The following is a 27,738-nucleotide window of genomic DNA, read 5'->3' as shown; positions in this document are numbered from 1 at the left end:
TGAAAATCATTTTGAGCATACAATGTTTTGTGCAACGCACATAACTAATGTAGAAAGACAGTTTTTGTTACTGGTTTCTTCATACTTTTTGTGATAAATTTTAATTTTCATGAAATTGAAATGCGAAATAACAACACACGTGCACGTCAAGTTTTAAAAATCGTACACTATCCAATGGGCAATTCACTACAAATTTGTGTAATAACATGCCTATGTTGATTTTATTATAGTACCGCAGGCTGAAAAGTAACCCCATTTGTTTAAAGCTTTTTTTTTTTTTTTTTTTTTTTTATTCATACTCATCCAACAGCGAGTAACTCGCCAATTACAGGATGGATAAACTATTTAATAATTTATCGTGCTTATAAACTAAGTCTCATTTGAGGCTTAGGGAGTGGAGTTGAAAGAGTCATGAGTTACAACCCTGCACTAGGTCAGGATTGAACCCGGGACCAGGTCAGGATTGAACCCGGGACCTTGGGATTGGAAGGCAAGCACGTTAACCACCAAGCTACAGCTCCACTCCAACGAATGTAAAACTTGTATTCATTGATGTTGTGACGGCTCTAGGACAACTACCCCCTGGACAATTACCACCCGGACAACTACCCCCTGGACATCTATCACCCTAGGAAACTACTCCCTAGGACAACTAACCTCTAGAACAACTAACCTCTAGAACAACTAACCTCTAGAACAACTACCCCTAGAACAATCACCCTCTAGGACAACTACCCTCTAGAACAACTACCCCTAGAACAACTACCCTCTAGAACAACTACCCTCTAGAACAACTACCCTCTAGGACAACTACCCCTAGAACAACTACCCTCTAGGACAACTACCCTCTAGAACAACTACCCCTAGAACAACTACCCTCTAGGACAACTACCCTCTAGAACAACTAACCTCTAGAACAACTAACCTCTAGAACAACTACCCCTAGAACAACTACCCTCTAGGACAACTACCCTCTAGAACAACTACCCTCTAGAACAACTACCCCCTAGAACAATCGCCCTCTAGGACAACTACCCTCTAGGACAACTACCCCTAGAACAACTACCCTCTAGGACAACTACCCTCTAGAACAACTACCCCTAGAACAATCACCCTCTAGAACAATCACCCTCTAGAACAACTACCCTCTAGAACAACTACCCTCTAGGACAACTAACCTCTAGGACAACTAACCTCTAGGACAACTACCCTCTAGGACAACTACCCTCTAGAACAACTACCCTCTAGGACAACTACCCTCTAGGACAACTACCCTCTAGGACAACTACCCTCTAGGACAACTACCCTCTAGAACAACTACCCTCTAGAACAACTACCCTCTAGAACAACTACCCTCTAGAACAACTACCCTCTAGAACAATCACCCTCTAGAACAACTACCCTCTAGAACAACTACCCTCTAGAACAACTACCCTCTAGGACAACTACCCTCTAGGACAACTACCCTCTAGAACAACTAACCTCTAGGACAACTACCCTCTAGAACAACTACCCTCTAGAACAACTACCCTCTAGAACAACTACCCTCTAGGACAACTACCCTCTAGGACAACTACCCTCTAGGACAACTACCCTCTAGAACAACTACCCTCTAGAACAACTACCCTCTAGAACAATCACCCTCTAGAACAATCACCCTCTAGAACAATCACCCTCTAGAACAACTACCCTCTAGGACAACTACCCTCTAGAACAACTACCCCTAGAACAACTACCCTCTAGAACAATCACCCTCTAGGACAACTACCCCTAGAACAACTACCCTCTAGGACAACTACCCTCTAGAACAACTACCCCTAGAACAACTACCCCCGAACAATCACCCTCTAGAACAACTACCCTCTAGGACAACTACCCTCTAGAACAACTACCCCTAGAACAACTACCCTCTAGAACAACTACCCCCAGAACAATCACCCTCTAGAACAACTACCCTCTAGAACAACTACCCCTAGAACAACTACCCTCTAGAACAACTAACCTCTAGAACAACTACCCTCTAGGACAACTAACTACAGCTTAGGACAATTATCCCCTGGACAACTACTATTGGTAACTAAATTAACAAGCGGCTTCTTTTGGTGCCAATTTTAACAAATTGTGTGCGAGGAGGGAAGTACATGGGCGGTTTACCACACTATACATTTTACAAATATTGTGAAATTATTAATATAATGGACGTATGTAACTAACATTGTAGTTTATTTTGTAATAACTGTAGCAATATTCATTAAAAAAAAACATGTATGTATGACACAACCCGAAACAACATAAATAATAAATAAATAATAACGCACTATTTTATGATAAAGTACCAAAAACAGGCCTATGTCAAGAAACCTGAGTGTAGTCGAGCGCGAAAAATACAATTGAAGTTCAACATGATGCAATATTGTTTCTGTGGAAACGGCCAATACTTTAGTAGAGAGCGAAAAATTAATTATTGACACAATGTTACAGTAGCAGCCCTATGTTCCCACATTTAAATAAAACAGGTAGGCCTAGTGGATTGGCAGTGTGAATGGCTGGTTATCAATGATTGACCACATGCTGATTGTTTGCTGTGTATTATGGGTATTTCTCAAAATGGATTACTTCGTGTATGACACAAAAGTTTTGTTTTGACAGTTAAAAGACAATAGCTAGCTGTCTGTGTGACACAAACACGTGTTAATGCCCTAGCTTTGTTTCGAAAGGCATGTTGTGAAACGGTGCTCTAGTTTACGAATATTAATGAAGTGCATAAAGAGAATAAAAAAAGCCTATCCTAGGGCTACGTTTCAATCTGAATCATTGTAGCCTAGGCTAGGCACAGGCCTTTCATTCAATAAATCTGAATGAAATGACAAAAATATATTCAGATGTTATGTAAAACATCTATCACCTCTTGAAATTAATTATATCATTGCACTCATAAACAATTATTATTTGTATAATATAATTTAACAGATATCGCCTTTATAGGTGAAACACAAGTTGACTATATTTGTAACACCACATCCGTGCATCATAAATCAAATTGTTATTAACATTGCGGATGAAACAGACATGCACAGTTTAAGGGTGGGATAGTTCGCAAGCATGGCAATAAATACACCACGGCTATCTACCAACCGTGAAATGAAAAGTGTGGAATATAATAATTAATATTTACCCATTAGATCCACCATTCCATGTCTCCTTAATGCACTGTCATTACTAGTTGTTTTGGGAGGTCTTGCATGGTTTAGGCTTCCGCGATTTCTACTTAAAGACAAATTAGCTGCTAAAAGAAATGGAAAATTCTATCATTATTACAATATAGTGCATGTAGCCATCCTAATCGAGTCAAGTGGATGAGGCAGAGAAACCACAATCTATAGTGACAAAATCTACACAGTAGTAGGGGTTTACCTCAATGTTCTGGTTCATCTCCACTGTTGGAGGGGGGATGAAAGTTATTGTCGCAGGTTATACTCCTATATTTACTATTTCATGAAAGTGCATGTTCTTATATTTAATAATTAGAGATCATTTGAAGAATCAAAAGAACTTCCCTTTACTTTGTCTCTTTATATTATCTGAAATTATCAACTGGACCTTTGGTGTTGATGCTTGCTTACCAAGTACTGTACTATTTGTGCTACTTTCCAAACTATCTTCACTGCTACTAGTTTCATCATCAACAATACCACTTTCTGTAATGATAATTGGTTTTAAACCATCATTTATTGTATTGTAATAAAATTGCAGTCAAGAATCTGATTAAATAGGGTCCAACCCTTCAGGAAAATCTGCAGCTTGAACGAATTCTCACTCTCACCAGAACACATAACCAAAATAAACAAATACATGCAACATATTTTGGGGTGTCCTCATTTTATTGTTTCCCCAGAATAATGATCAACAGCAGAAAATGATTAGAATTATGATTAATTAGATAAAATTAGATAATATGTACAAATAACTGTTTTGTTCCAAGGACTTTGATCTACATCTTTAACCAGCATCACCAGTTTCTGCACAACCACTAGCTATCGGGTTATCCACCAGTAAGCATATACACAGGGTAACCACCGGTAGGTAGTCTTAACCAATGGCTAACGGGTGAACCCACCAGCAACGTAACCACCGGCTATCGGGGTATCCACCAATAAACGTATCCACTGGCTAAGAGGGTAACCACCAGTAGTCTTAACCACTGGCTAACGGGTGTACCCACCAGCAAACGTAACCACCAATGAATAAAGCAATCCTCAGTGAAAGGCGTAACCACTAGCTAACTGTGCAACCACTACTGAATAAAGCAATCTTCAGTCAAAACTAAAAATCATAGACGGATTCTTTGATAGTGAATTTTGTTATCACCGTGCATCAGTCCTACAATTACTGTGTCATCTGCATATTTAAGCAAATAGGTATTCGGGTAATGGGATTTACAATCGTATATAGTATACATACAACAGAGGTGACTTCAATAACCTTGAGGAGAACCAACATTTATGGTAATAACATCAAATAGACAGTTCGTTCCCTTAAATATAAAACTAATCCAGGAAATTAAATATGGATTAACCTCAAGTTATACAGTTTCTCAAATAAGATAGACGGTTGCGTAGTGTGAAACGCTGATGAAAAGTCTACAAAAGTAGCACGGGCATAACAATTTAATTTATCAGTTGAACTAAATTCACAGCTTTATCAGCACATTTAAGTGGCTGATACGCGAACTGCGATGGATCAATAATCGGAGATAATGAACATAATAAATATTTACAGATGATACGTTCTAAACACAACCGGGCGAAAGTCATTTAGCTCAGAAGGCCTTCTTAGCCATAGGTACAATAACAGCTTACTTTCAACACCTAGGAATCATATGCATGTCCATAGACAATTGAAATCAATTACTAAATGGAATATCAAGTTGATTGGCACATTCATAACAAATCCTAGCACAAATGCCATCAGGCCCACAAGCTTTCCTTTTGTTAACTCTCCTGAATTGTTTAAGCACATCCTGCTTATCAATAATGACCCATCCAATACCTAAGTAATTGTTTATATGACGAGCAATAGATGAGTCATTGGGTGGGACATTACCATTTGCATCTTCAAACATAGCATAACATTTATTTAAATTAGATTCTTTTTCAGGAGTATCCAGCGATAATTAATAACATTAGCCGAAAGTTCAACATTATCAACAAAAAATTCCCACCAGTTTGTACATTCAAAGCAATCTTGTAAACTTTCAATCGCTTCCTTGCTCCAGACCTTTACAACAATTTGCGTGCTGTATATAACTCAGAAGAAGTTGAACTACACTGTGATCTGAGTTGGTAATACTGAAACTAATCAGACATTTATAGGCATCTGGAACCGAGCAGTAGCATTGGTCAAGAATATTATTACCTCTTGTGGGTTTATCAACACATTTGGCAAAATGTGGAAGTAGATCGGTAATCGCTTTATCGCAATGGTTAATATCACCTAAAACCAACTTGAGGGAATTGGGGGGACTTTTCAGAGATCTCGTGAATCATGTCTGATAATGAACTAGCGCCGTTTTCAGCATTTGCCTGTATAAACTAATGTCACAAAAAGTTTGTTGAATTCTCGCGGAAGATAAAAAGGACGAAAGGCAAGACACATCAGTTCAATGTTTTTATCACACATAGTAGACACACCTCTGACGTTGTTACACCAACGGTTGTTCACAGATAATCCTCTACCCTTCAATTTTCCGGTTTCGGCATATACAAACAATGAATGTTTTTGAGGTACAAATCATTTCATTCATGAAAGAACAGGCCTCCTTGCTGGTGTGTTTTTCATAAATTTCTTTTACACTACACGAACCTGGTTACAACTTGTTACTTTTTTGACAGATGTGAAAAGGGTATTACACTTATAAATTAAGAGGAAAATATATTTAGAAAATGTCAACAATGAATGTTAGGCATACACCTTCAGTGAAAACTATAACTTTGTGTTAAACAGTGAAGGCTTCTAGTATGTTCAACAAAGAAAGTTTAACTGTTAAATTTTACAGTCGCTTATTTAACATCTATTAACTGTTTGGACAATTAGTTACTGAAGTTAATGTAGAGTACTAACTTTTTCTTGTAGATAAATATTGTTGGTTTAGTAAATAATTTGTTTTCAAAATTTGTTTTCAGTTTCTTTATCAAAATCCTTTTTTTTTAAATATGGACATATGTCTCTTAATATACACAATAATTGCTTACCTGTGCTTTTCAACATATTGTAACTGCCGACAACTCGTTGATTAATAGGTGTGTTTGATTCATCTGCTGATTCAAACACATCACTGCTGCTGCTGGCCAAAAAAAAAGAAGAGATCTTAGATGAATAAATTAAAATGGACCCGAAATGGATTTTTTTTTTTCATTTTAGAGTGATGTTTTGGGGGCTATAGGTGGTACTAGAAGGTATTTTCTTACAAAATGCAAATTCTATGGAATATTTTAAGTTGGAATATTTTTAATTCCTTGTATTTTTTTTTTGGTAATACCGATATTAGCCCGCCAACTTTTTGATATATATTGTTTAAAATACAGAATAGTTTCCATCATCCAAAATAATGCCAAATTCCACAAAACTCTTTTGGGCAATTCAGAAACTGATTAAAATGTCATCAGTACAATGTAAATAAAAGTATTTTATTATGTGCAAAGGTAAGATGAGACAAATTTTATAAAAGAAGTAACCAAACATACAAATATTAACTTACTCTGTTTCACTTTTCAAACTATAGGCACCTCCACTACTAGCTAGGTTTACAAGCTTGTCATAACGTTCTTGAGATGCTATGAACAATCTTTGATAATTTTGCATGTTAACATTTGCTTCATGGAAATGTCTGAATTGAGAAGAAATCCCAGATTACAAATCAAATTGTTTTAACACAATATATTATAAATAACATTTTCAGAAGCTTTATATATATATACTAGATGGTACGCTCGCTTCGCTCGCGTACCATCTAGGTCGTGCCCACAGATGGTTCTCGAATACATAATAATTTCAGCGTTAAAAAACTGGCGATTTCAAATGTACGTACCGCAGGACAATAATACGTGTCGTTTACAGGAACGAATAAATAGACACTGTGATTTATGTACTGAACTAAAATTAGCACCCTGGGAATTACTTCCGAAAGAGAAACTTGTCACAAAATGAGACCAATTGTTTAAGTCAAATTTAAACAAACTTAATTTGTGTTTTGTATGTAACATTAGGGTTGAGGGATGGGAAAGAGGATGGGTGCAAAGAGGAACAATTTTTAAATATATTCTTTATCCATGTAGTAACGAAATATTAATTGTTTTCATGTTTTACAAATAATATACCACTAAACACAGTAAAACATTGCGATGTAATACTTTGTTGAAACTATCACCGTCCTAGTCGATTGAAATAGTATAGTACATGTAACGATACATCACTACGACGTGTATAATATGTTTATATAATGGAAAACAATTTGTGAAAACCACCCCTATTCGTGGCAAATCATAAATTCGATTTAATCGTCAATAAATATTAAATTATCTAACTCAACTTAATTAGTAGGCCTAATGGTTTTCAATTGTTTCTTAGAGCCAATTCATACCAAAGTTGTTCTGCGTTTAGGGCATGTGATGCACCGTAGGGGGACCGTAGGCCTATCCTCTACTGGCTTTACAACGCTACTCATGCCAGTGAGGGAAGGGTGATGATGTCACGTGGGTGGTTTAACTGCAATAATAAAGATTTGTACATAATATACGGCGACTGAAAACGCTAGCTCATTATCCTTTAAAAAAAATCTATATCCAACCTCTGCAGCACAGATTGAAAAAAAAATGGATCGAATTTGTGTTATGAGTATGCAGTACTTGCCTTTACGACGCCTGAGGGAATAGACACTTGTGGAACAGAGATTGGAATGTTCCATTCATTTCAAATCAATACATTTGCATAAACGTATATTAAATCTATCAAAATAGTATTTTTTAAAGAAAATCGGCCTGTCTTCAACATTATGATACTGTACTCGAGCTGTTCAACCGGTTTTCAGCTATTAAAAACAATTATCGTAGGAGGAGATAGGAAAATGCGAAGCCTCCTCGCATTTTTGTGGCGGGTATTTTTCAAGATGGACATCCATTAGACAGTGTATACCACGATCGGAAAACACCCCTATTTGGGGCAAATCGTTGAACCTAAATTCGTTTTAATCGTCAATAACTAATTATCTAACTTAATTTAATTAGTAAACAGGGTTACATCAGGTGGTTAAAATCAGTACCGAAAGTACGAACCAACTTTATATACCATCGAGTAAAAATTCTAAAAGTAAGGCGCGATTTACCGAATTTTGCCCTTACGTAAATTTATATATAGATATACGTATGTATGTAGGTGTGTATGTATGTGTGTATTTAATTTGAAACGATAAAGATGAGGAAATCTGTGAGAATGAGAAATTACATATAAATCCAAAGGCAAAATACTGAAAAAATGACAATGCTGTGGGTATCACTATCAGTGGCTGGATCTCAATGGAGATAAAAAAAAAAAGCGAAAAGCTAAATCAAAACGATAAAGTAAAACAGCCAGAATAGTAGAGCTTTCGGGCAACACTTAGCCCTTTATCAGTGCAAGTGAAGGTACTTGGACAAAGATAGATAGATAGATAGATATGGTCAGGCAAGCGCTGCCTGAGTGGACAGGAATAAAAGAAACAAGAGGCACAAGGCTGGTGAATAGAGGGTGGAGAAATCGGAAAAAAGCCACCCCTGTAAAAAGCCACCCAACAATGGACTTTACCATTGTAAAGTGGGAGTGCTGAACAATCAATTTTTATTAAATTGTGTTATTATGAATAGCAATTTGGGTGTAGGTGTTATTTAGAAACAATATCAAAGCTAATCAAAGGGATGCCTACACTTTTCATGTTACCTCTTCCAAATGCCACTGCCAAAACATCAAACACTTCCTACTTAGTTAAGATTCATAATAAATTTTATGCCATTGTAATGTTATGTTTAAATAAGGCACATTGTCAAAATACCAATCAATTCAAAATGGAGTTCATTACAAATAATAAGGGAGGTCGCAAATTATGCTATGATGGTTATCTTTATACTAAACGTAAGTCTAACAGAAGTTCGATAATTTGGGAGTGTTCTTCACGTAGAAAGTTTGCTTGCAAAGGTGTACTACGGACAGACATCGATATGGCCGAAGTGCAGTATGTATCGGAACACAATCATGCAGCTAACATCATAAAAGCTCATGCAGAGAAAGTAAGACATAATATTATGGATAAAGCTACAACTTCTAGAGCAACTCCAGCTCAGATAGTCATTGATGAGATGGCACAAACAACCACTCAATGTTCGTGTTACTATGACTTGTGCAGAAAGTCTAAAAAGAAACATCAGAATCAAAAGAAGTAAAAGTCACCCTGGTCAGCCACAATCGCTGGAAGACCAGTCATTGATGGTGAATGGATGAAAACTTTTGATGACAGAGACTTTCTAATCCATGATGCTATCATTGGTAATAATGACCGTGTCACAGTTTTTGCAACTTCGGATGGTTTGCGTCACCTATGCAATTCAACAATCTGGTTTATGGATGGAACATTTAAAACCAGCCCAAAACTCTATAAGCAATTGTATGTAATTCGCGTTGAGTTAGAAGACAATTCGATAACAACTGTATATGCGCTACTTACATCAAAATTGCAAGAACATTACAAACAATTTCTTACTGCCATTGTTGATCAATGTAGACTACTAGGTTATGTACCAAACCCAACCTTAATAAATATGGACTTTGAAGTTAGCATGATGGGGGAACTTTATTCAGTTTTTGGAGAGAACACCAACATTCATGAATGTTTTTACCACTTGACACAATCTTCATGGAGAAAGCTGCAGACACTTGGCCTTGCTTCAATGTACATGGAAGACGAGCAAATCCAGCAGTTCTGTGAAATGGTAGATGGTCTTGCTTTCCTGCCTCCAGATAAGGTATGTTATCTTTATAATATATTTTATATTTATCTGTTTAATTTCCAACTTCCGTTCACATAGAATTATGCATTTCAAGATGGTGATTTTTTACTTGTTCATTTATAATGTTTCTTTACAATCTAATTGTTCTACAAGCTATGTTGTCATGTCCCTTTTATTTGATTTCTTTTATAAATTTAATTTGAACATTCATTCATACTGTAGCACCATAACTTTAAAACATAAAAATGACTCTTACATGATTTCAAATAAGAATTATCCGGAACATTGATCATTCTACTTTACTCACAAATAATCTTTGTTTTATCTAGGTCAAAGAAGGTATGCAGCACCTACGGGAAAATTCACCTGAAGTATTAGAGGACTTTCTTGACTACTTTGATACAACTTATGTCAACGGAACATATTCGCATCACATGGCCAGTTGAATAAAAAAAGTTGTATTTTCATATTTTGCGTCATAGTTCATCAAATTTAAAAGAGCGCGCATCTATATTTTACGTATTTAAATTTCTTCTATACGTTAATACCGTTGTCATGGTAAAAATTGGAATAAATGGCGGGTCTCGTAATTTCACCTATTCTACACTGTATGTAACATGTATAAAGATTATACTGTCCAACCTGATGAAAGAAAGATATGAATTCATATAAAAATTAAAAGCCTATCGGATGTTGAAGCAGTTTTTTTCTCTCTTTCGTCAAATTTATACAAATTTCAAAGAGCGCGCAGTGCGCTTATATGTGACAAATTTTCTTCCAAATTTTTTGCTCAATTCATTATCTTTCGAAATTGTGATCTTCAAGTTTATTTTGACGTCGTCATACCCAAAAATTAGAACATGATGTGGTTCCCGTAATTTCACCTATGTCACACTGTATAGATATACAGTACACTCTACCGTATAGAGTGTATATGCTATGACACATAATAGGTACCAATCAGCACTGTAAGCATGCATCAGGTAATAGGATTGCATAAATCAATATTTTGCAGTCATATTTAACGTATGTGCATGTTTAAAAACAAATTAAATATCAGTAAAATTATAAAAATGATAACCTATAATTCGTCAAAGTGACAAATTAAATTCTAGTTTGAATTGTTTGTGTTAAACAAAGGCATTTGGACAATTTATCGTAATGGAGGAAAGGAAGGCTGCAATAAAGATAAGTCAGAGAAATAAAAAGGGTCATTTGACGAGGACATTCAATATTATAAAGGTGTTGTCGCAAGAAGATGAACATCTAGATGCCAAAAAATAATAAAGTTGATCCAAAAATCAGAAAAACAAGTTGTGGAACTGGAGGACATTCATGAAGCATTTGTAGCATTGAGAGTGATGAGGCGAATGTATTTCGCCTCCGTGATGAATGTCAAACAACAATTGAATAGCGTTTAGTAAAATTACAGAATATGCGATTGTAAATTTAGAGATGTAAATAAATTATTGTATTGTTACACAGTGGGTGACGCACATGTTTAATAGGCTCTTGGATAGTGAACACCCCCATAATTAATGTACTCCAAATTATTGTTGTTTCTACAAAACAACGAACGGATGCGACGTCGGCTGAATGGATCTCTCTTTGTAGTCTGTGGTGGTGGAGAGCATGGCAATGGCATTTTTGCCGTTTGCTACACACCACAAGCTAGGCTTACGCAAGTAGAATAATTAATTTATGGACACATTACAACTTATTATATGATTTAATGGACAAAGGATTCGTCAAGCAAGTACACTATACATTTCATTAAAAAAATTACCTAAGAAATGTTGTAAGCTAATTCAAACATTATTTTAGCGATCAATCCTTCCCCTGGAGCCACACGCGATGATTCAAGTGAATATTGGTATTTCATTTTAAATTTTGAAACTAATTTAGCTTCTAAACTTAGTAATATTAATAATGAAACTGAATTCTACTGTACTGGTGAAGCAAAGGCATTTATTGAAGCTTGTACATTGTTAAGTAGACAAGGGATATGATCAGGTGTTAAACATACTAAAAACTCAATTTGGTCAATCACATTTGGTATTAAATTCTTATTAATTAAACAAACTCACTCATCCTTACTTCCCAAACCATTACAAATTAAGTGAAAAAATGATGCGGAATGCAATGACATAATCATTCTGTAATAGCTTTAATAATTATTTTTGTACTGTACTGTAGGTCCTGAACTTGCCTAAAAAATGCAATCAACCTAAAAAGATGGATTTAGGAATTATCTTAAGAACATATATATCACCAATTAACTCTAACAAGGCTAATGGAATTATTAGTATGCAATTTACTTAATTCAAACTGAAGTCCAGAACTTTCTCCATAGAGAATCATTTTTTGAATAGTAATAACATTTGAGTTCGTATTTTATGTATGTATAAATAAGAATAAAATTTAAATAAATTACTATATGAACTTCAAATATAACTAGATTTGAACTCGTCACTACGGACGAGTTAGGTTATCCGCAGCTCAAAAACCACGTGTACGTCATACGTTAGAATATTGCGCACAGAAAAACGATTATGCCATTAAAAAATGTTAGTTTGCTCTCTATTTTGTGTCACGTCTAAGTATATACAGTTACACTATATATTGTATACGTACTACATACAGTGCAGAATACGTGAAAATAAGTGACCAAAGTTATTGACGCTTTTGGAAATAGTGACGTCATCACACTTTTAAAAATGGTATATCATGCGAAAGATAATTGATTGGCCTAGACAATATAAAAAAATGGGGGGAAATGGAATACGGATAAGTGGAGATGCACTCTATTAAATGTGATGAGCTATGACGAAAGAGACAAAAATCCTCTATTTCATATTCGAGTGGCCATACGATGACGTCACAATGTCCGGTTAGCCATATCGATGCATGATTCTATATCTACAACTCATCAACTTCCACTTCCGTTTTTATTTCTTGCTCATATAAAAATAACAGTGGTACAGAAATATATATATATACATCAAAAGTCGCAGACTTAACAATCAACAAAATCAGAACAAAGACAACAACAAAAAACGAGTAGGAGCAAAGGATAACCCTCTAAACCAGGAGGTTTGTATCCTGAGGGGTCCCGAAAAAAAAAAACTTCACCATGTAGTTTAGAATTTATGACTGTTTATAAAAATTCGCGTGCTCGTGGGAATTTTTTACATGCTCGAAATGACATGAAACGCGTAGAAAGTTGATTAGAAATTGATTTTACGCATTTTAAAAGTTTGCCCTTGATATGACTTTACCAAGTTTCAATACAAAATGATTTTTGGTTTTTAATCTATGATCAATCATTGAAATTCATAAAATCGTGCGTAAGTCACGTTGTGCAACTCTAAAATCATAAAACGAAGTTTCTTGCACATCTGCAGCTACAGGTCAATCTTATGACAAAGTTATACAATCTTATGTTTGCCAGAATTAGAGATACGCTGCGAACAAAATTTGTGGAAAGAAAGAAGAAAATCGAAAAAAAAAGATTGTGACAATAACAAGGGGTTATCCGCCAAGTGCGGATAACCAATTTATTCTTACTTGTGTGTACGTTTCTTTTCCCTGGCAAGCTTCTTCTCTAAACCAATGTGTTTATTATTTAGCATGTCCATGTGCACCATTATTTCTTCAGAAATTGCACTTGCAACTCCTATAATATCTGGTCTATTATCTTGCTTTGGTGTCAAACACCTGAAAACATCAATTAAATGTTAAAAATAAAAAATTAATTTAATTCAAAATATGAAAAGAAAATGAACGAATTTGTTGAATTTAAATATGGTAAAAAGAATTAAGTGTCCAGATTTTATGAAGTAGAACTAATCACAAACTAGATTTGAACTCGTCAAAGTGAGAAGTCAGTTTATCCACACAACAAACGCCTCGTGCATGTATGTAAGAAAATATCAAAATATGGGAAAGATTGGGGTTCAAATAAGCAAGATAGAACTCTATTAAGTTCACTTAACTAGTACAAAAGAGAAAAAACAAATATTTTTAAAATTTGCGTGGCCATTATGATGATGTCACAACTCTAGTCAAGCAAAAATGTTACATGAATTCATATCTACAACTCATCAGCTTTCTTAATAAGTAAAAAAAAAAACATCCCTCCTGAGGAGCTATGATAGATTCAAAATAGGCATGTTTTTTCGCATTCACATTAAATTAGCCATTTTTTATTGCACACATTTTCAAGTTTAACGTGCACGTGCATAGTTACTTTGCAACTAAAGTTTATAAAAATGAATGAAATTTATCACAGAAAGTATACAGAACAAAAAGTAATTGCAAAATTGGTTTTTCTACTCTATGCACTGTGTGCAAAAATGCGCGCAAGCAACACAAACAAAAATAATTTTTAAATGGTAAAAAAACGTATAGAATGTTGATTAGAAATTAATTGTGCACATTTTAAAATTTAAAATTCATGTACGTGCAAGAGATAAGATTGTGTGAAACACACGTTTTTTCCACATAAACTTGACCCTTGGCATGAATTAAATTTAATGACTTTTATAGTTTTTAATCTATGATCAATCATTGAAATTCCTAAAATCGAGCGTAAATCATATTGCACAGCTCTGACGTAAAAAAAAAAGAGGTGAAACTTCATGTGAATGCCAATATGTTGACAAAGTTATGAAATGTTAGGTTTACACATTTTAGAAAAACGCGACGCACAAAAAAGGGTCACAAACAAAGAACTAGGTTTGAACTCTTAGTCCAGATCCCTATGTCAAAAAAAGTGCCTTCGTGTGCAGATCATGGGGAAAGTGTAAACATTGTGTTTTATGAATATTTGAATCATGCTGGTTATAAAAACCCATGTTGTCAAATTTCTAAAATTCATCTTTGACCTCTGACCTCAATTTGATTGTTTTGACCCATTGAAAACAAAATGATCATATCTTTGCAACGCTTTGATTAAATGAAATAATTTTAGTGTCAAATTATTTGGAAGATGCATATTAATATTCGTTCTAATGGAAAAGTTTGTCCAAAAATGGCTGGAAGTATGATTTTTGGCATATTTAACCTTTGACCTAAATATCATATAACTCCGTAACTAATAGTTGGACAAACTTTAAATAGGGCTCAAATTAATCTGGAGGTATATGTTTCTATTCAGTCTAATAAGAACTTTTTCAAGAAAATGACCCGAAATATTTTTATTGACCTTTGTACTGGTAGTACATATTTCTATAATCTCAAAAACTATTGACCGTAAAATGGTTGTTTTTGTGAAATGGTTCGAAAAATTTACATTTATATGTTGTATAATAACAAAATTTTATAGAAGTGTAAAAGAATTCTATTTATGATCACTAACTTTGTAATTTATTAACATCACTAGCATTTGTTATAATATTAAAATGTGTCATATTTGCTGATTTTAAGCACTTCACATGAATTTATCAGAAAATATGTGTATTTAATATAAAATTTATTTTTTTTATATAAAGAAAATTTAATTGTCTATCAAATAAGACTATTTTCAAATTATTATGGCTAAAACTTAATTAGATACAGGCAAAAAAGTGTATTTTTACTTATGTGAACAGCAGAGTGTTGACAAAGTGCGAGGCAGCGAGGCACGCGCGGCATGCCAAATATTTGTGCAAGGCATCATTTTATCATTTCCAAAAGTGCGAGGCATGCGAGGCATATAGTTTACAATTTCAAAAAGGTGCGAGGCATATCTTAACGTGCTATTATGCTATATTATAGGCCTAATAATCAATCGATACAAGCGTATCTAAATAGATTCGTGTATACACTCATCATGTTGTATATTTTTATGTAACGATTGTTTTTTCATTCAAGTCATATCGTGTCAAATTTTACTTTTACAAAAGTGCCCAAACTACGGTTCAAAAATCTGAACGACAGTCTTCAACTTTCGATAAACAATAATTGTTATAGCGACACACTCATCAAATGACTGCAATGTTTGTTGGCATTTCGAGCGTGTTCACTCACATGTCTCTCGAACATAGCAGAGTGAAAATAATATTTTGTCACACCCCTGCGCCTAGATCCGGTAGACCCGAGAGATGGAAAATCCCTCTTTACTATTTAGCAGGTAGCGGAATGATTCAGCCCTCAGCTCAGAGGATTGTGGTGCATTCCCCTCCTATAGCACGTGGTTTCAGCAGCAACGCACAGACTTCTCTCTGAGCGGCGTGCCAAAGACATTTTTGACATTCCATTCTCTAGGAACAACACGTGTACCTCTCTCGCAAATAAGGTGAACAGCGATTGCCAGGACAAGTTCAATAACTGGCGGTGAATAAAAGGTAACTGATATGCCGATCCAATAACATGCCGCAAAGAAAAAAATTGCGACAGAATTCTGGAGCGCGTGTGAAAAAAGACTTACGTCCGACAATTGTAATACTAGGCCTAAAATTAAACTTTAGCTAATATGCTTAGCCCCAACCTAGATAAAGGCCTATGTAGAAAATAGTTTAATCAATTTTGATAAAATAATAATTGGTGTAATATTTAATAATGATACACTATTCCTGTTTTAGTAAGCTAGGTATATTACGAACGATTTTTATTTATTGTTGTCCATGTACGTACTAATAAACCTGGCGCTAGTTTCCTTCGCTTATATTTTTACTCCAAATTTGATAACTAACTTTATCGTGTGAATACCACACCTTAGGAGTATACCTCATGAGTACTTTAATGAAAGAATCACATAAAAAGTAACAAATAAATCCTTAAATTAATGATTTTACAGGCGTGTTTCTCGCACACTGTTCGCGAATTTCACTTATTCAATGTTCAATATTTTTGTTTCTATGGAGCGCCAAAAGAGCAACGATAATAGAGGACTAAAACTCAGTGGAATGCGTCAATTTCTCATGCATTTATTGGTGAAAAACACGTTTTATTTCAATATATTTGTTAATTTGTCAATAAAAATGTTGTAATATGTTACTGCTGATACTTTTCTGTTTTCAAAGAATAATAATCGATCCTAAATCAACATCACTACCTAGTCTAGACCTAGGACATCCTACTAAGGATATTATGATGAATTTTTCTATTTTATTCTTTAAAAGGTTAACGAAACCGTGTACATTATCAACAGTAACATTTTTCCTTACTGACAGTGACAAAATCTATTGAAATTGTACTTGATTTTCACCAAATAATGCGTTAAATATAAATGGATTCCACAGAGTTTTTAGCCCTCTAATTAATTTTGCTCTTTTGGCGTTCCATAGAAACTAAAATATTGAACATTGAGTGTGCGAAATGCGAGAAAAACAACGTCTGTAAAATCACCAATTTAATGGATTTATTGTTACTTTTATGTGATTTTTCTTCATTAAAGTAGGCCTACTAATTCTAAGCTGTGGTATTCAGGATAAAGCCTTGGTTAAATTACAAGGCAGGTGCAAAAGGAAACTAGCCTAGCGGGCCTAGGCCTACTAGGCTACTTCAATTTCGGTGATTTCTTGCCTTGCAATTTTGAGAAATGATAAAATGATGCCTCGCATTTTTTGATGATGGTAAAACGATGCCTCGCATAAATTTCTGACTTGCCTCGCATGCCTTCCCTGCCTCGCGTGCCTCGCTGCCTCGCACTTTGTTACTACCCTGAACAGCACCCTCAATCTTCATTTTTTTTCCAAAAAAATACCACATTTTCATGTGGTTTCATAAACTTAGCTGGTTGTAACTTTTTAAAAGATTTGTTGTCAGTGACGTGTAACTTACATACACCTTCTAACATATACTAAGTAAGTTTCTGAGATAAAATGAAAACAATATTTTTATAGCTTGATATTTTTCCTGAGGTTATACATGGTGCATGCTAAAAAGATTTTGATTTTGTGCTAAAAATACATCTTTTTGGTCCAGTACAAACAATCTTGTACAGCCATTCTTACACAAACCGCATATTTTATTGGAAAGATAATCATAATATCTATCCAATAAAATATGAATTTTGTGTATTAATATCTGCTAGATAGCTTTTATTAAACCAAAAAGATGGACTTTTAGCTCAAAATTAAAATATTTTTTTTGATGTGCATCATGTAATAACCTCAACAAAAATATCAAGCTATCGGAATATTTTTCACAACTTTTTCAGAAACTGACCTAGTACATTATAAAAGTGGTATGTAAATTACAGGTTACTGTAAAAAGTCTTTAAAACAAAGTTATAACCTGTTAAGTTCAGGAAAACACATAAAAATGTGGTATTTTTGGGGAAAAAATGAAGATTGGGGGGGCTGTTCACACAAGTAAAAATACACTTTTTGCATGTATCTTATTAAGTTTTAGCCATATTAATTTGAAAATTAAATTTTCTTTATATAAAAAAAAACAACTTTATATTAAATACACATAATTCTGATAAATTCATGTGAAGTGCTTAAAATCAGCAAATATAACACATTTTAATATTACTAGAGGGTGAGCTCGCTTCGCTCGCTCCCCCTCTAGGAAGTGTAGACGATGGTTCTCGGAATGATAATGTTCTCCTTATACATTTTCTGTCGGTTACCATTATTGAAAATGCTTGACATTCGTAAAACTGAACTACTTTGTTTCACAGTGTTTTAGATGGTTAATAACATTTTAAAGTATAGTTTTTATTGTTTGGTAGGGCCCTTTGGGGAGGCGGAGGTCATTTGAGGGAGGTGCTTATTCGAGGGATATATGTTAAATTTTTTAGTTCTAATAATATGGTAACATTTATAATCAAATGAAATCCTCTCATAGATATGAAAAGTGGTAAAAAAGAATAACAAATGCTTGGTAAATTGCAGATAACAGTGCGGTGAATTCTACTACAAATAGTATAATTGTGTTATTATAAATATGTGAATGGACGTTTATTAGATAGTTGGGTTGTGTGGGGGGGGGGGGGGGGGTTATTATTCAAAGTGATGTTTTATTGGAGAGGCGTTTATTCAAATGAATACCATCCTAATAATTATTAATACATTATTTAATTTAATCATCTTTTGAAACTAACTGCCGTGACAGAGTGGGCCCAAGAAAGAAGACATTACGGCTTGCAACATGGGCAGACATCTCGGTCCTAACGGGACACAGGAAGATAGCCTACAGTTATTCCTGCAAGCTTACTCAATAAAACTCAGCTATCGGGATTTCACTCGAAAAATGTCTTAACAAATCTCCCTATGTAATTTTATAATACTATTCCCCACAATATATTCTGATTCTTTATGGCGTATATTTAATTTGATCTTTATTAATTTGCAGTATAATTCCTATTATTTAACTACTGTACCTTCACACACGTGTGGTATGTTTTAAAATAAACAAAAAACTGAAATGGCTATGATTAATGGCCAATTTTTTTTTCGTCTTCCAAAGGGACACTGTATTGATTGATGGAAAGTGCCTGTTTCCAGTCACCTTTAGGGTCAAATCTATTATTTTAACTGCTCCCTTGTGTATAAAAGAGAGAAAATATTTGAAACTAAGGTGAACTTATCTTAAACCCGGAAATTACTTTGACCGGGAAGAATTGAAATTGAGAGGAAAATCCAATGTTGAAATCATAAATGTTGTTAAAAAACTCTTTATAATATCTTCCTAAGATATAAATATGGAACAATAGCGTCGGCGTGCACACTAATGTTATCAAATCTACGTTTCGCGGTACATCTCGGATAGATAAGGTAGGTATCCAAGGCGGAGATTTGTACTGAAGTTTTTGCATTGTGCTCGCCTATGTCAGAATTAACCATAATTTATATATAGATAACAAATGTTAGTGATGTTAATAAATTACAAAGTCAGTGATCATAAATAGAATGGGTGTGTAGAAAGCGACGACCTCGAATTGGACGACCCCAACGACCCGGGCGACCTCGAATTGGACGACCTAGAATTGGACGACCCATAACACGAAACCGACGACCCCTATAATAGCCTAGCCTAGCCTAGGCCTAAGTATGATATAACATCCCGAAGCCGAACATAACCAAAGATCTTTAAACCATACCGTATATAATACTCGCAAGCAAGCAATTGATTGAAAAAATACAGAAATATCGCCATTTGATACTGAATGTGTCGACACGAACAAACGAACAGATATGGAACGCCAAGAGTGCATCATTAAAACTGCATTCGACTCGATTAGCACACGAAATATCATAAACATGGCAAACCAGGCCCCTTTTTCAGCGGCAGGTAAGGTTTGACCATGGAGGTATAAAATAGATTTTACCTCCATGGTTTGACCAGCTCCATGGTTTGGTAAAAATATTTTTATACCTCCATGGTTTGACCGTATACAATGCATGTGTGAAATGTAAAGCTTTCTTATGGCCCTCCCCATGCAGGATTAGGCCAAGTTGAGCCGCCGACAAGTGAGGCGCCGCCAGAAAAACGTTATTTTCTATGAAACGCCAAATGCTTACTTTCGCCGGTGCTCGTTTCTATTTAATAGAAGTTCTATTTATATTAATTATTAGATATAACGATGTATATTCCAAAGTTTATATATCACGGTTTTTAGTATATATTATTAAATATTATAATTAAAGAGAAATAATTATGAATATCTGACTTGTAAATTCCAAAATATAAGGCCTAAAACATGACCGAAAATGATCGTTTTTAGCCAAAAATGACGTAAACATGTTGCCCCCTCAGGCGGCAGTTGATGTAAAATAATTGCATAAAATCACCGTTTTTTAGTAAAATATTTTGTGTATTAACATTGTAAAATTCAATTAAATATGATATTAAAAGATAGTAAATAAAAAATAATAATTATTTAACCTCATTCGAAGAATATCAATACTCTATTAGTCCTGAGAGACAACGTGATTTTACGTGGTAGGCATACACGCGAGAAAAATATTATGGAGTGCAATGCATTTTTACCTTGAAAGATTAAAAACAATTAAATTATTAAATATGACTACTTTCCTTTGCTGTTTCAAACCAACAAGATTGTAGTATGTAATTATTATTTATTTTCATGACACAATAAACCTAAAGACCATGAACTTATGTAGGGCCTACTAGGACACCACTCTATCACTACGCGAAATGTCGTAAAAGACGCACTGGCCGTTTCATAGAAATTACCGGCGGCTCAACTTGTCGGCGGCCCAACCGGTCATATCCCCCCATGCACATGTTACGCTGCTTGGTAGGCCTATAGTGTTCGTTATAAGAAGACGAGATGTAATTATACGTCCATGGTTTAACCATGTATTGTATAATATTTATTTCTTTTTAATTTATTTTTAATATGTCGAATGCAGTTTTAATGATGCACTCTTGGCGTTCCATATCTTTTCGTTTGTTCGTGTCGACACAATCAGTATCAAATGGCGATATTTCTGTATTTTTTCAATCAATTGCTTGCTTGCGAGTATTATATAATAAGGTATAGTTTAAAGATCTTTGGCTATGTTCGGCTTCGGGATGTTATACCACACTTAGGCCTAGGCTAGGCTAGGCTATAGGGGTCGTCGGTTTCGTGTTATGGGTCGTTCAATTTGAGGTCGTTCAATTCGAGGTCGCCCGGGTCGTTGGGGTCGTCCAATTCGAGGTCGTCGCTTTCTACACACCCTAAATAGAATTCTTTTACATTTCTATAAAATGTTGTTATTATACAACATATAAATGTAAATTTTTCGAACCATTTCACAAAAACAACCATTTTACGGCCAATAGTTTTTGAGATTATAGAAATATGTACTACCAGTACAGGTCAAAGGTCAATAAAAATATTTCCGGTCATTTTCTTGAAAAAGTTCTTATTAGACTGAATAGAAACATATACCTTCAGATTAATTTGAGCCTTATTTAAAATGTGTCCAACTATTAGTTACGGAGTTATATGATATGTAGGTCAAAGGTTAAATATGCCAAAAATCATACTTCCAGCCATTTTTGGACAAACTTTTCCATTAGAACGAATATTAATATGCATCTTCCAAATAATTTGACACTAAAATTATTTCATTTAATCAAAGCGTTGCAAAGATATGATCATTTTGTTTTCAATGGGTCAAAACAATCAAATTGAGGTCAGAGGTCAAAGATGAATTTTAGAAATTTGACAACATGGGTTTTTATAACCAGCATGATTCAAATATTCATAAAACACAATGTTTACACTTTCCCCATGATCTGCACACGAAAATACATAGGGATCTGGACTATCTTCACTTTGAGTAAGTTATCCGCATAACAAACGCCACATGCACGTCATTCATTGGAATATTGCGCACAGAAAAAATATTATGCCATTATGGCCTGAAGAAAATAAAATTTTGTTATCTAAGTATATATACAGTATACACTATTATACTGTACTACAGTGTTGCATAGGTGAAATTACTGGATGTCACAGTTCTAAGTGACGGGTATTCCAAATTAAACAAAAAGGGTAATTTGCGTAGTATTCAGGTGTATTACCGTATATAAGATTTGCTGGAATCACCTCACATCAACCTTATAGACAAGGGAGGTGTCACACATCAGCAATAATACAGATTGACCGTTTTTAGTAAGATACTCATTTATTGTACTATTGTATACTTAATACTTAATATAATTAACCGGAAAAGAATTGAGAGCGTTTGTAGAAAATGAGAGAGTGAAATTAAGTAATCAGAGAGATGAGGAGAAAGGCATCTAGAGCAGAAATAAGAGAGGAAAAAAAAAGAGAAAAGAAATTGAAAGGAAAGGAAGAGAGTAGAGGCCGAAATAGAAATAAGAAAGGAGGCAGAGAAAGCTGAAACAATGTTTGAATATTCACTCCTTCCTCCGGAGGAAAAAGTAAAGTAAGTAATCTTGAAGGCCTATCATGTAACAACCAAGGAGTTTAGAAAAAATTCAGAGAAATAAGGCCACAAGCGGCAGAAAATGGAATTAAATTTCTGAATAGACTTAAAAACTGTTTAAATAGGTGGATGGAACTATCCGAGGTTAAAGATATAAAGGGTTTTATTGAGTTATTGCTTATGGAACAATTCTTAGCTTGTTGTTCAAAAGACCACACAATTTTCTTAAGGGAAAGAAAGCCCAAAGATTCAAATGTTATGGCGGGTTATATAAATCAGTATTCAGAGGCCCAAGGATCATGGAAAGCCCTACAACAAGTACCTTTACCTAGTACAGAAAAAGAGAAAGGTGGGGATAGGTATAACAGTATCAGGGACACTCCCAGGCGCGAAACGCTAAAAACGTCCATATCCTTCCAATAATAACCCCTGTAGATATTACATATGTAATCGTGTTGGCCATGTTGCTCGTGACTGTTTTCGGAAAAATGTCCACACGGGAATGATGAGTAGACCTAAATTAGATACCAATATAATAATTATATTATTCAAGGTCTAGTAAATTGCGGCTGATGAGTCCAATAGATGAAGTAACCCCTGAAGTTTTAATAGCTAAACAAAATTCATGCCCCACATGAGAACTGATGGGAACGGGTAAACGTGATAGAGGTTCCGGTGAATTTGAATACCTTGTAGATGGAAACGGATTCTTCTTCGCCCAAAGCAGAAATGGGAAATTCGATTATACAATTAATTGTCCCAGAAGAGTTTAGAAATTAGGTTCTTCGAATTGCTCATGAGTCTATCGTTGGGAGACACATGGGAAGTAAAAAAACTAAAACTAAATGTTAACATGTTTCTTTTGACCGGGAATGCAGGGTGATATTCGGTGTTATTGCCAATAATGTGACATTTGTCAGCATACGTTGCCTAAGGAAGGGTTACTAAGGGACCCCTAGGAAATATGCTCGTCATTGGAGAACCATTTCAGAAGGTAGGAATCGATTTGGTTGGGCCTATTAAACCCATAACGATGCAAGGACACAAATTTATACTTGTGTTGGTGGATTACATCACTAGATATCCGGAGGCTGAGCCATTAAGAAATATTGAAACCACAACTATTGCGGAAGCTTTACTTTCAATTTATTCCAGAATGGGGCTCCCAAAGGAAGTCTTGTCCGATCAAGGTTCCCAATTCTTTTTTTTTTTTTTTTTTTTTTTTTTTTTATTTCGGTATATAAAACATTACAAAAAGCAGAACAAGTCTGAAATTATTGTAGCACATTATATAAAAAATTTACATTACAGATAAAAAATACAAAACAATTTACAATATGCATAAGAAAAATAAATATGCTGTACATTAATCATTAAAATTTATCTAGTATTTTAAAAATATTTATCAAGGTTTTAATTTATTTTAAGCAATATACTGTATACAATAGTATTAATTTAAATGAATTTATTTATTTTCTTATAAAAATCCTATATAAAAAAATTATTTCGAGTTAAGCAGATTAACAATATACGGTACAGCAGACCGTTTATATCTGTCGGTTTTGCATTTAGGCACTTCCAGATTTCCACCATTGGATCTAAGGTTTAATTTTCGCTTGCGGCAAGGAGGGAGCATATCCCTGTGCAAAGTCGATTTTATGAGACCCTGACCAAAGGAAAGCACCAGACTTTCCCTCCTTGCCGCAAGCGAAAGGAGTTGCGTCTCCTCTAAAGCTAAATCGTACGATATATAATTTTTTCCCAGGATAGTTCTTAGAGCTCTTTTTTGAACAGCTTCAATTTTATGTGCTAATTTTTTAGTAATTGCACCATGCCACACAGGGCATGCATACTCAAGAATAGGTCTAATATAGCAACAGAACACCTTGATCAGGTCATTCACAGACGCGCGAGACCTCCTCATCACAAATAAAGCAAACATCTTTCGAGATGCCTTAGAGACTATGTCTGTGACATGCATGTCCCATTTCATATTATCTTGAATAGTAACCCCTAACAATTTGAGGTTGCCAACACATTCAAGGATAGTATTGTTGAGTGTGAATGGCTGGAACTCACTAGCATTACGCAAAAAATTAATTGTCATAACATGGCATTTAGACAGTTTAGGCAACATATTGTTAGCTTTACACCAGTCATCCAAATCATCAAGGGAGACCTGTAAATGGGAATTATTGTTTTTTTTCACGACTTCACCTAGAGTGAGATCATCCACATACTTCCATCTTCCTTCTTCAGCCGCTGCGGGTGGATAATATATCGCACCAACATATAAGTGTTTCAAGCGCCTGATGTTATTGGGTATTGTAATACAACACCAAAGACACTCAAAATTACACTGATCATGGTGTTCAGTGTGATTCATAATTAGCCTGTCAACTGAGTACACAGATACTCCACCACCTTTCCTTCCAACACGCATCTTATTGAAATGTTGATATCCAGGAATAGTTGCTAAATTTTCAGTTTCGGCATTTAACCACGTCTCAGTTACAACTGCCAAGTCAATTTTGTATTTGCTAAGGGTAGCCTCAAATTCATCCACTTTGTTTCTAATTGACCTTACATTGGTTAACAAAATCTTGGGGCACGAAAAAACGTTTATGTTCATGTTCTTAGTATTCACCTAAAAATTAATGGCTTTTGGCTAATGGTTTTATTTCATGGCCCTCGATTTGAATTAAACTTTTACCAAGTGTCAATAAAAAATAACTTTTAATTTTCAGTCTATGATCAATCATTGAAATTCAAAATATCGCGCATAAGTCAAGTGACACAAAAATGGCGGAAAGGAGAAGAATAAAAGAAAAAAAAGATTGTACAGTTTGTGGATAACTAACAAAGAAGATCCTGACAATCACAAGGTCTACAACAGATAACCAATAACAAAGAAAAGGACAGTTGCAAGGAGTTATCCGCTGAGTGCGGATAACTAATGAAAAAAAAAAGATGATTTCATCACAATGTGCAGATAACTAATTAACATTAACATCAAACAACAAGTTAGCAGACAATTGTAGACATATAATACTTACATTGCTATAACTTTGCCAATTTTGTCAGAGTATGTGCCTTCTCTAAGTGGCTGGTATTCACCTTTAACAATCTAATAATTACAGTAGGTGTTAAATATAATATTATTTGATAACCAAACAAAAAAATTAAATAAAATCATGTTTTTACCATTCTTTATTATATTTTCATCAATGTATAACTATCCACATATCATGAGCAAGAATATCATGATCCACTAGATAGATGTGCATATTAAAATAAACTGGCCATGCATGATTGCTCATTTTGTCAAAAGAATGATCATGCATATAATGAAATTCAACACCATATACCAAAAAGATGTGTGTTCAATGGAGTAGTTAGTTAGTATATCATGGGACCTGCAATCCTCCAATCAAATTACCGGAATCTACTGAGGTGCATTATAATGGGTAACATCCACAATCAAAAGATAACATAAAATGTTTGTACCGTTTTTGCCAGAGCCAACATATTCTGACTGTAAAATGGTGCTTCCAATGTACACATTTGATATAAGATACAACCTAGTGCCCATATGTCTGCCTTTTCTCCATAAGGTTCATTCTGAATAATTTCAGGACTATAAGAACAAAATAATTTCAAGTTATTAAAATATTAGGCCATGGACGAACATCGAAATTGTTACTTTTCTTGGTCCCCCTCTGGCAACTACATTTTCTTTTTTCGTTTGGAAATAATATTTAAAACATAAATCATAAACTCAACATCGCTAATAAGGCACTGTTTTTGTAAAAAATGAAAAATTACAAACAAATTATGAATTGTTGAATATAATAACAGGTCAAACGCGAATAAGTTCTCATAGGCGTTAGCAGAGTGTTATCCAATGTTACCCAATGAGAAGCCTTCTAATATAGCTGTGAATGTACTTGACAGAAATGTTTTTAAAACCGCTTCGAAATAAAGCACAATAAGTGTCAACATTTTTCGGCTGGCGGCTTGCAGGAGGTAATTTAACATTTACGGGAGGTGGCTGCTTAAAAGGGGGTTCTGGGTGAATAGTGAAAAATATAAAATATATTTGTTTGTCTCTTGAACGGTAAAAGTTTCAATTTATATAAGCGGCCAGTGAAGCAGAACGAAGGCTGTGAAAAGAGGCCAGATTACAAGTGCAGCTACGGCAAAATCTTACACTGTGGTTACAGAATAGGAAATTTGTGAAATGGTCAATCTTCCGACGACTCGTTGTCATTAACCAAATCAATTATTTTTGTAAAATTATACTTATCTGATGTAATTTTAGTCGGTCTTCCAATTTATAAAGTCATTTTTCTATGAAAATTCATCACAATTGTGTAAAATCATTTAGAGATTCAGTTTACGTTTGCCAATTTTCGCACTGACTTAGGGAAAAGCCTACAAAATCAATGAAGCGTAATGTACATTGTACATTCCTGCTGTGGAGCGAGGTGACGATACACGTGCTCTCTGCTGCCAATGCCTTGCATCGTCATGTGATAAGTGTAGCCTATAGTAAAAGGCCTGGTAGTATCAATTCGCATACTACACTAGCTAGCTCAATCTTTAACTATGTCCGCTTTTTTGGAGAGTAAACTATTTTAGGCCTACTTAGACGATTTTAACACCATACGTGCGGACGGCGATCGGACCTTGTTTTGCCCCAATATTTGCAGCCGATTTTGTAGAACGTTTTGACTTTGGTTGATAGGATGGGTTTTGAATCCACTGAGTTTTGTTATTTATGGGCCAATCGTCTAGTAGGCTAGCTAGGCCCATGGGCCCCAATGTTTTAACGTAGCCATCGTGGCATGGAATCCCAACCATAG

At 34.7% G+C, this 27,738-nt stretch overlaps 1 protein-coding gene across 4 annotated transcripts in view; it reads right to left on the bottom strand.

The window, feature by feature from the left end:
- LOC140063602 (serine/threonine-protein kinase Nek10-like) overlaps nt 1-27,738 on the bottom strand; it is a 98,840-nt gene that overhangs the window by 6,877 nt on the left and 64,225 nt on the right. For 2 of the 4 annotated variants that reach the window (XM_072110013.1, XM_072110014.1), the window contains exons 24-30: nt 26,381-26,510; nt 25,930-26,000; nt 13,602-13,751; nt 6,758-6,886; nt 6,252-6,343; nt 3,624-3,698; nt 3,176-3,286 (exon numbers count right to left, since the gene is read on the bottom strand). In XM_072110013.1, coding sequence (XP_071966114.1) covers nt 3,176-3,286; nt 3,624-3,698; nt 6,252-6,343; nt 6,758-6,886; nt 13,602-13,751; nt 25,930-26,000; nt 26,381-26,510 — 758 coding nt within the window. The remainder of the gene's footprint in view (nt 1-3,175; nt 3,287-3,623; nt 3,699-6,251; nt 6,344-6,757; nt 6,887-13,601; nt 13,752-25,929; nt 26,001-26,380; nt 26,511-27,738) is intronic. The other 2 variants (XM_072110016.1, XM_072110015.1) reach the window with 2 other exon arrangements.

This window comes from Antedon mediterranea, chromosome 1 (assembly GCF_964355755.1).
Source record: "Antedon mediterranea chromosome 1, ecAntMedi1.1, whole genome shotgun sequence".
NCBI lineage: Eukaryota > Metazoa > Echinodermata > Crinoidea > Comatulida > Antedonidae > Antedon > Antedon mediterranea.
Note: the sequence above shows the minus strand (reverse complement) of the source record. Positions and strands in the feature narration are given on the sequence as shown.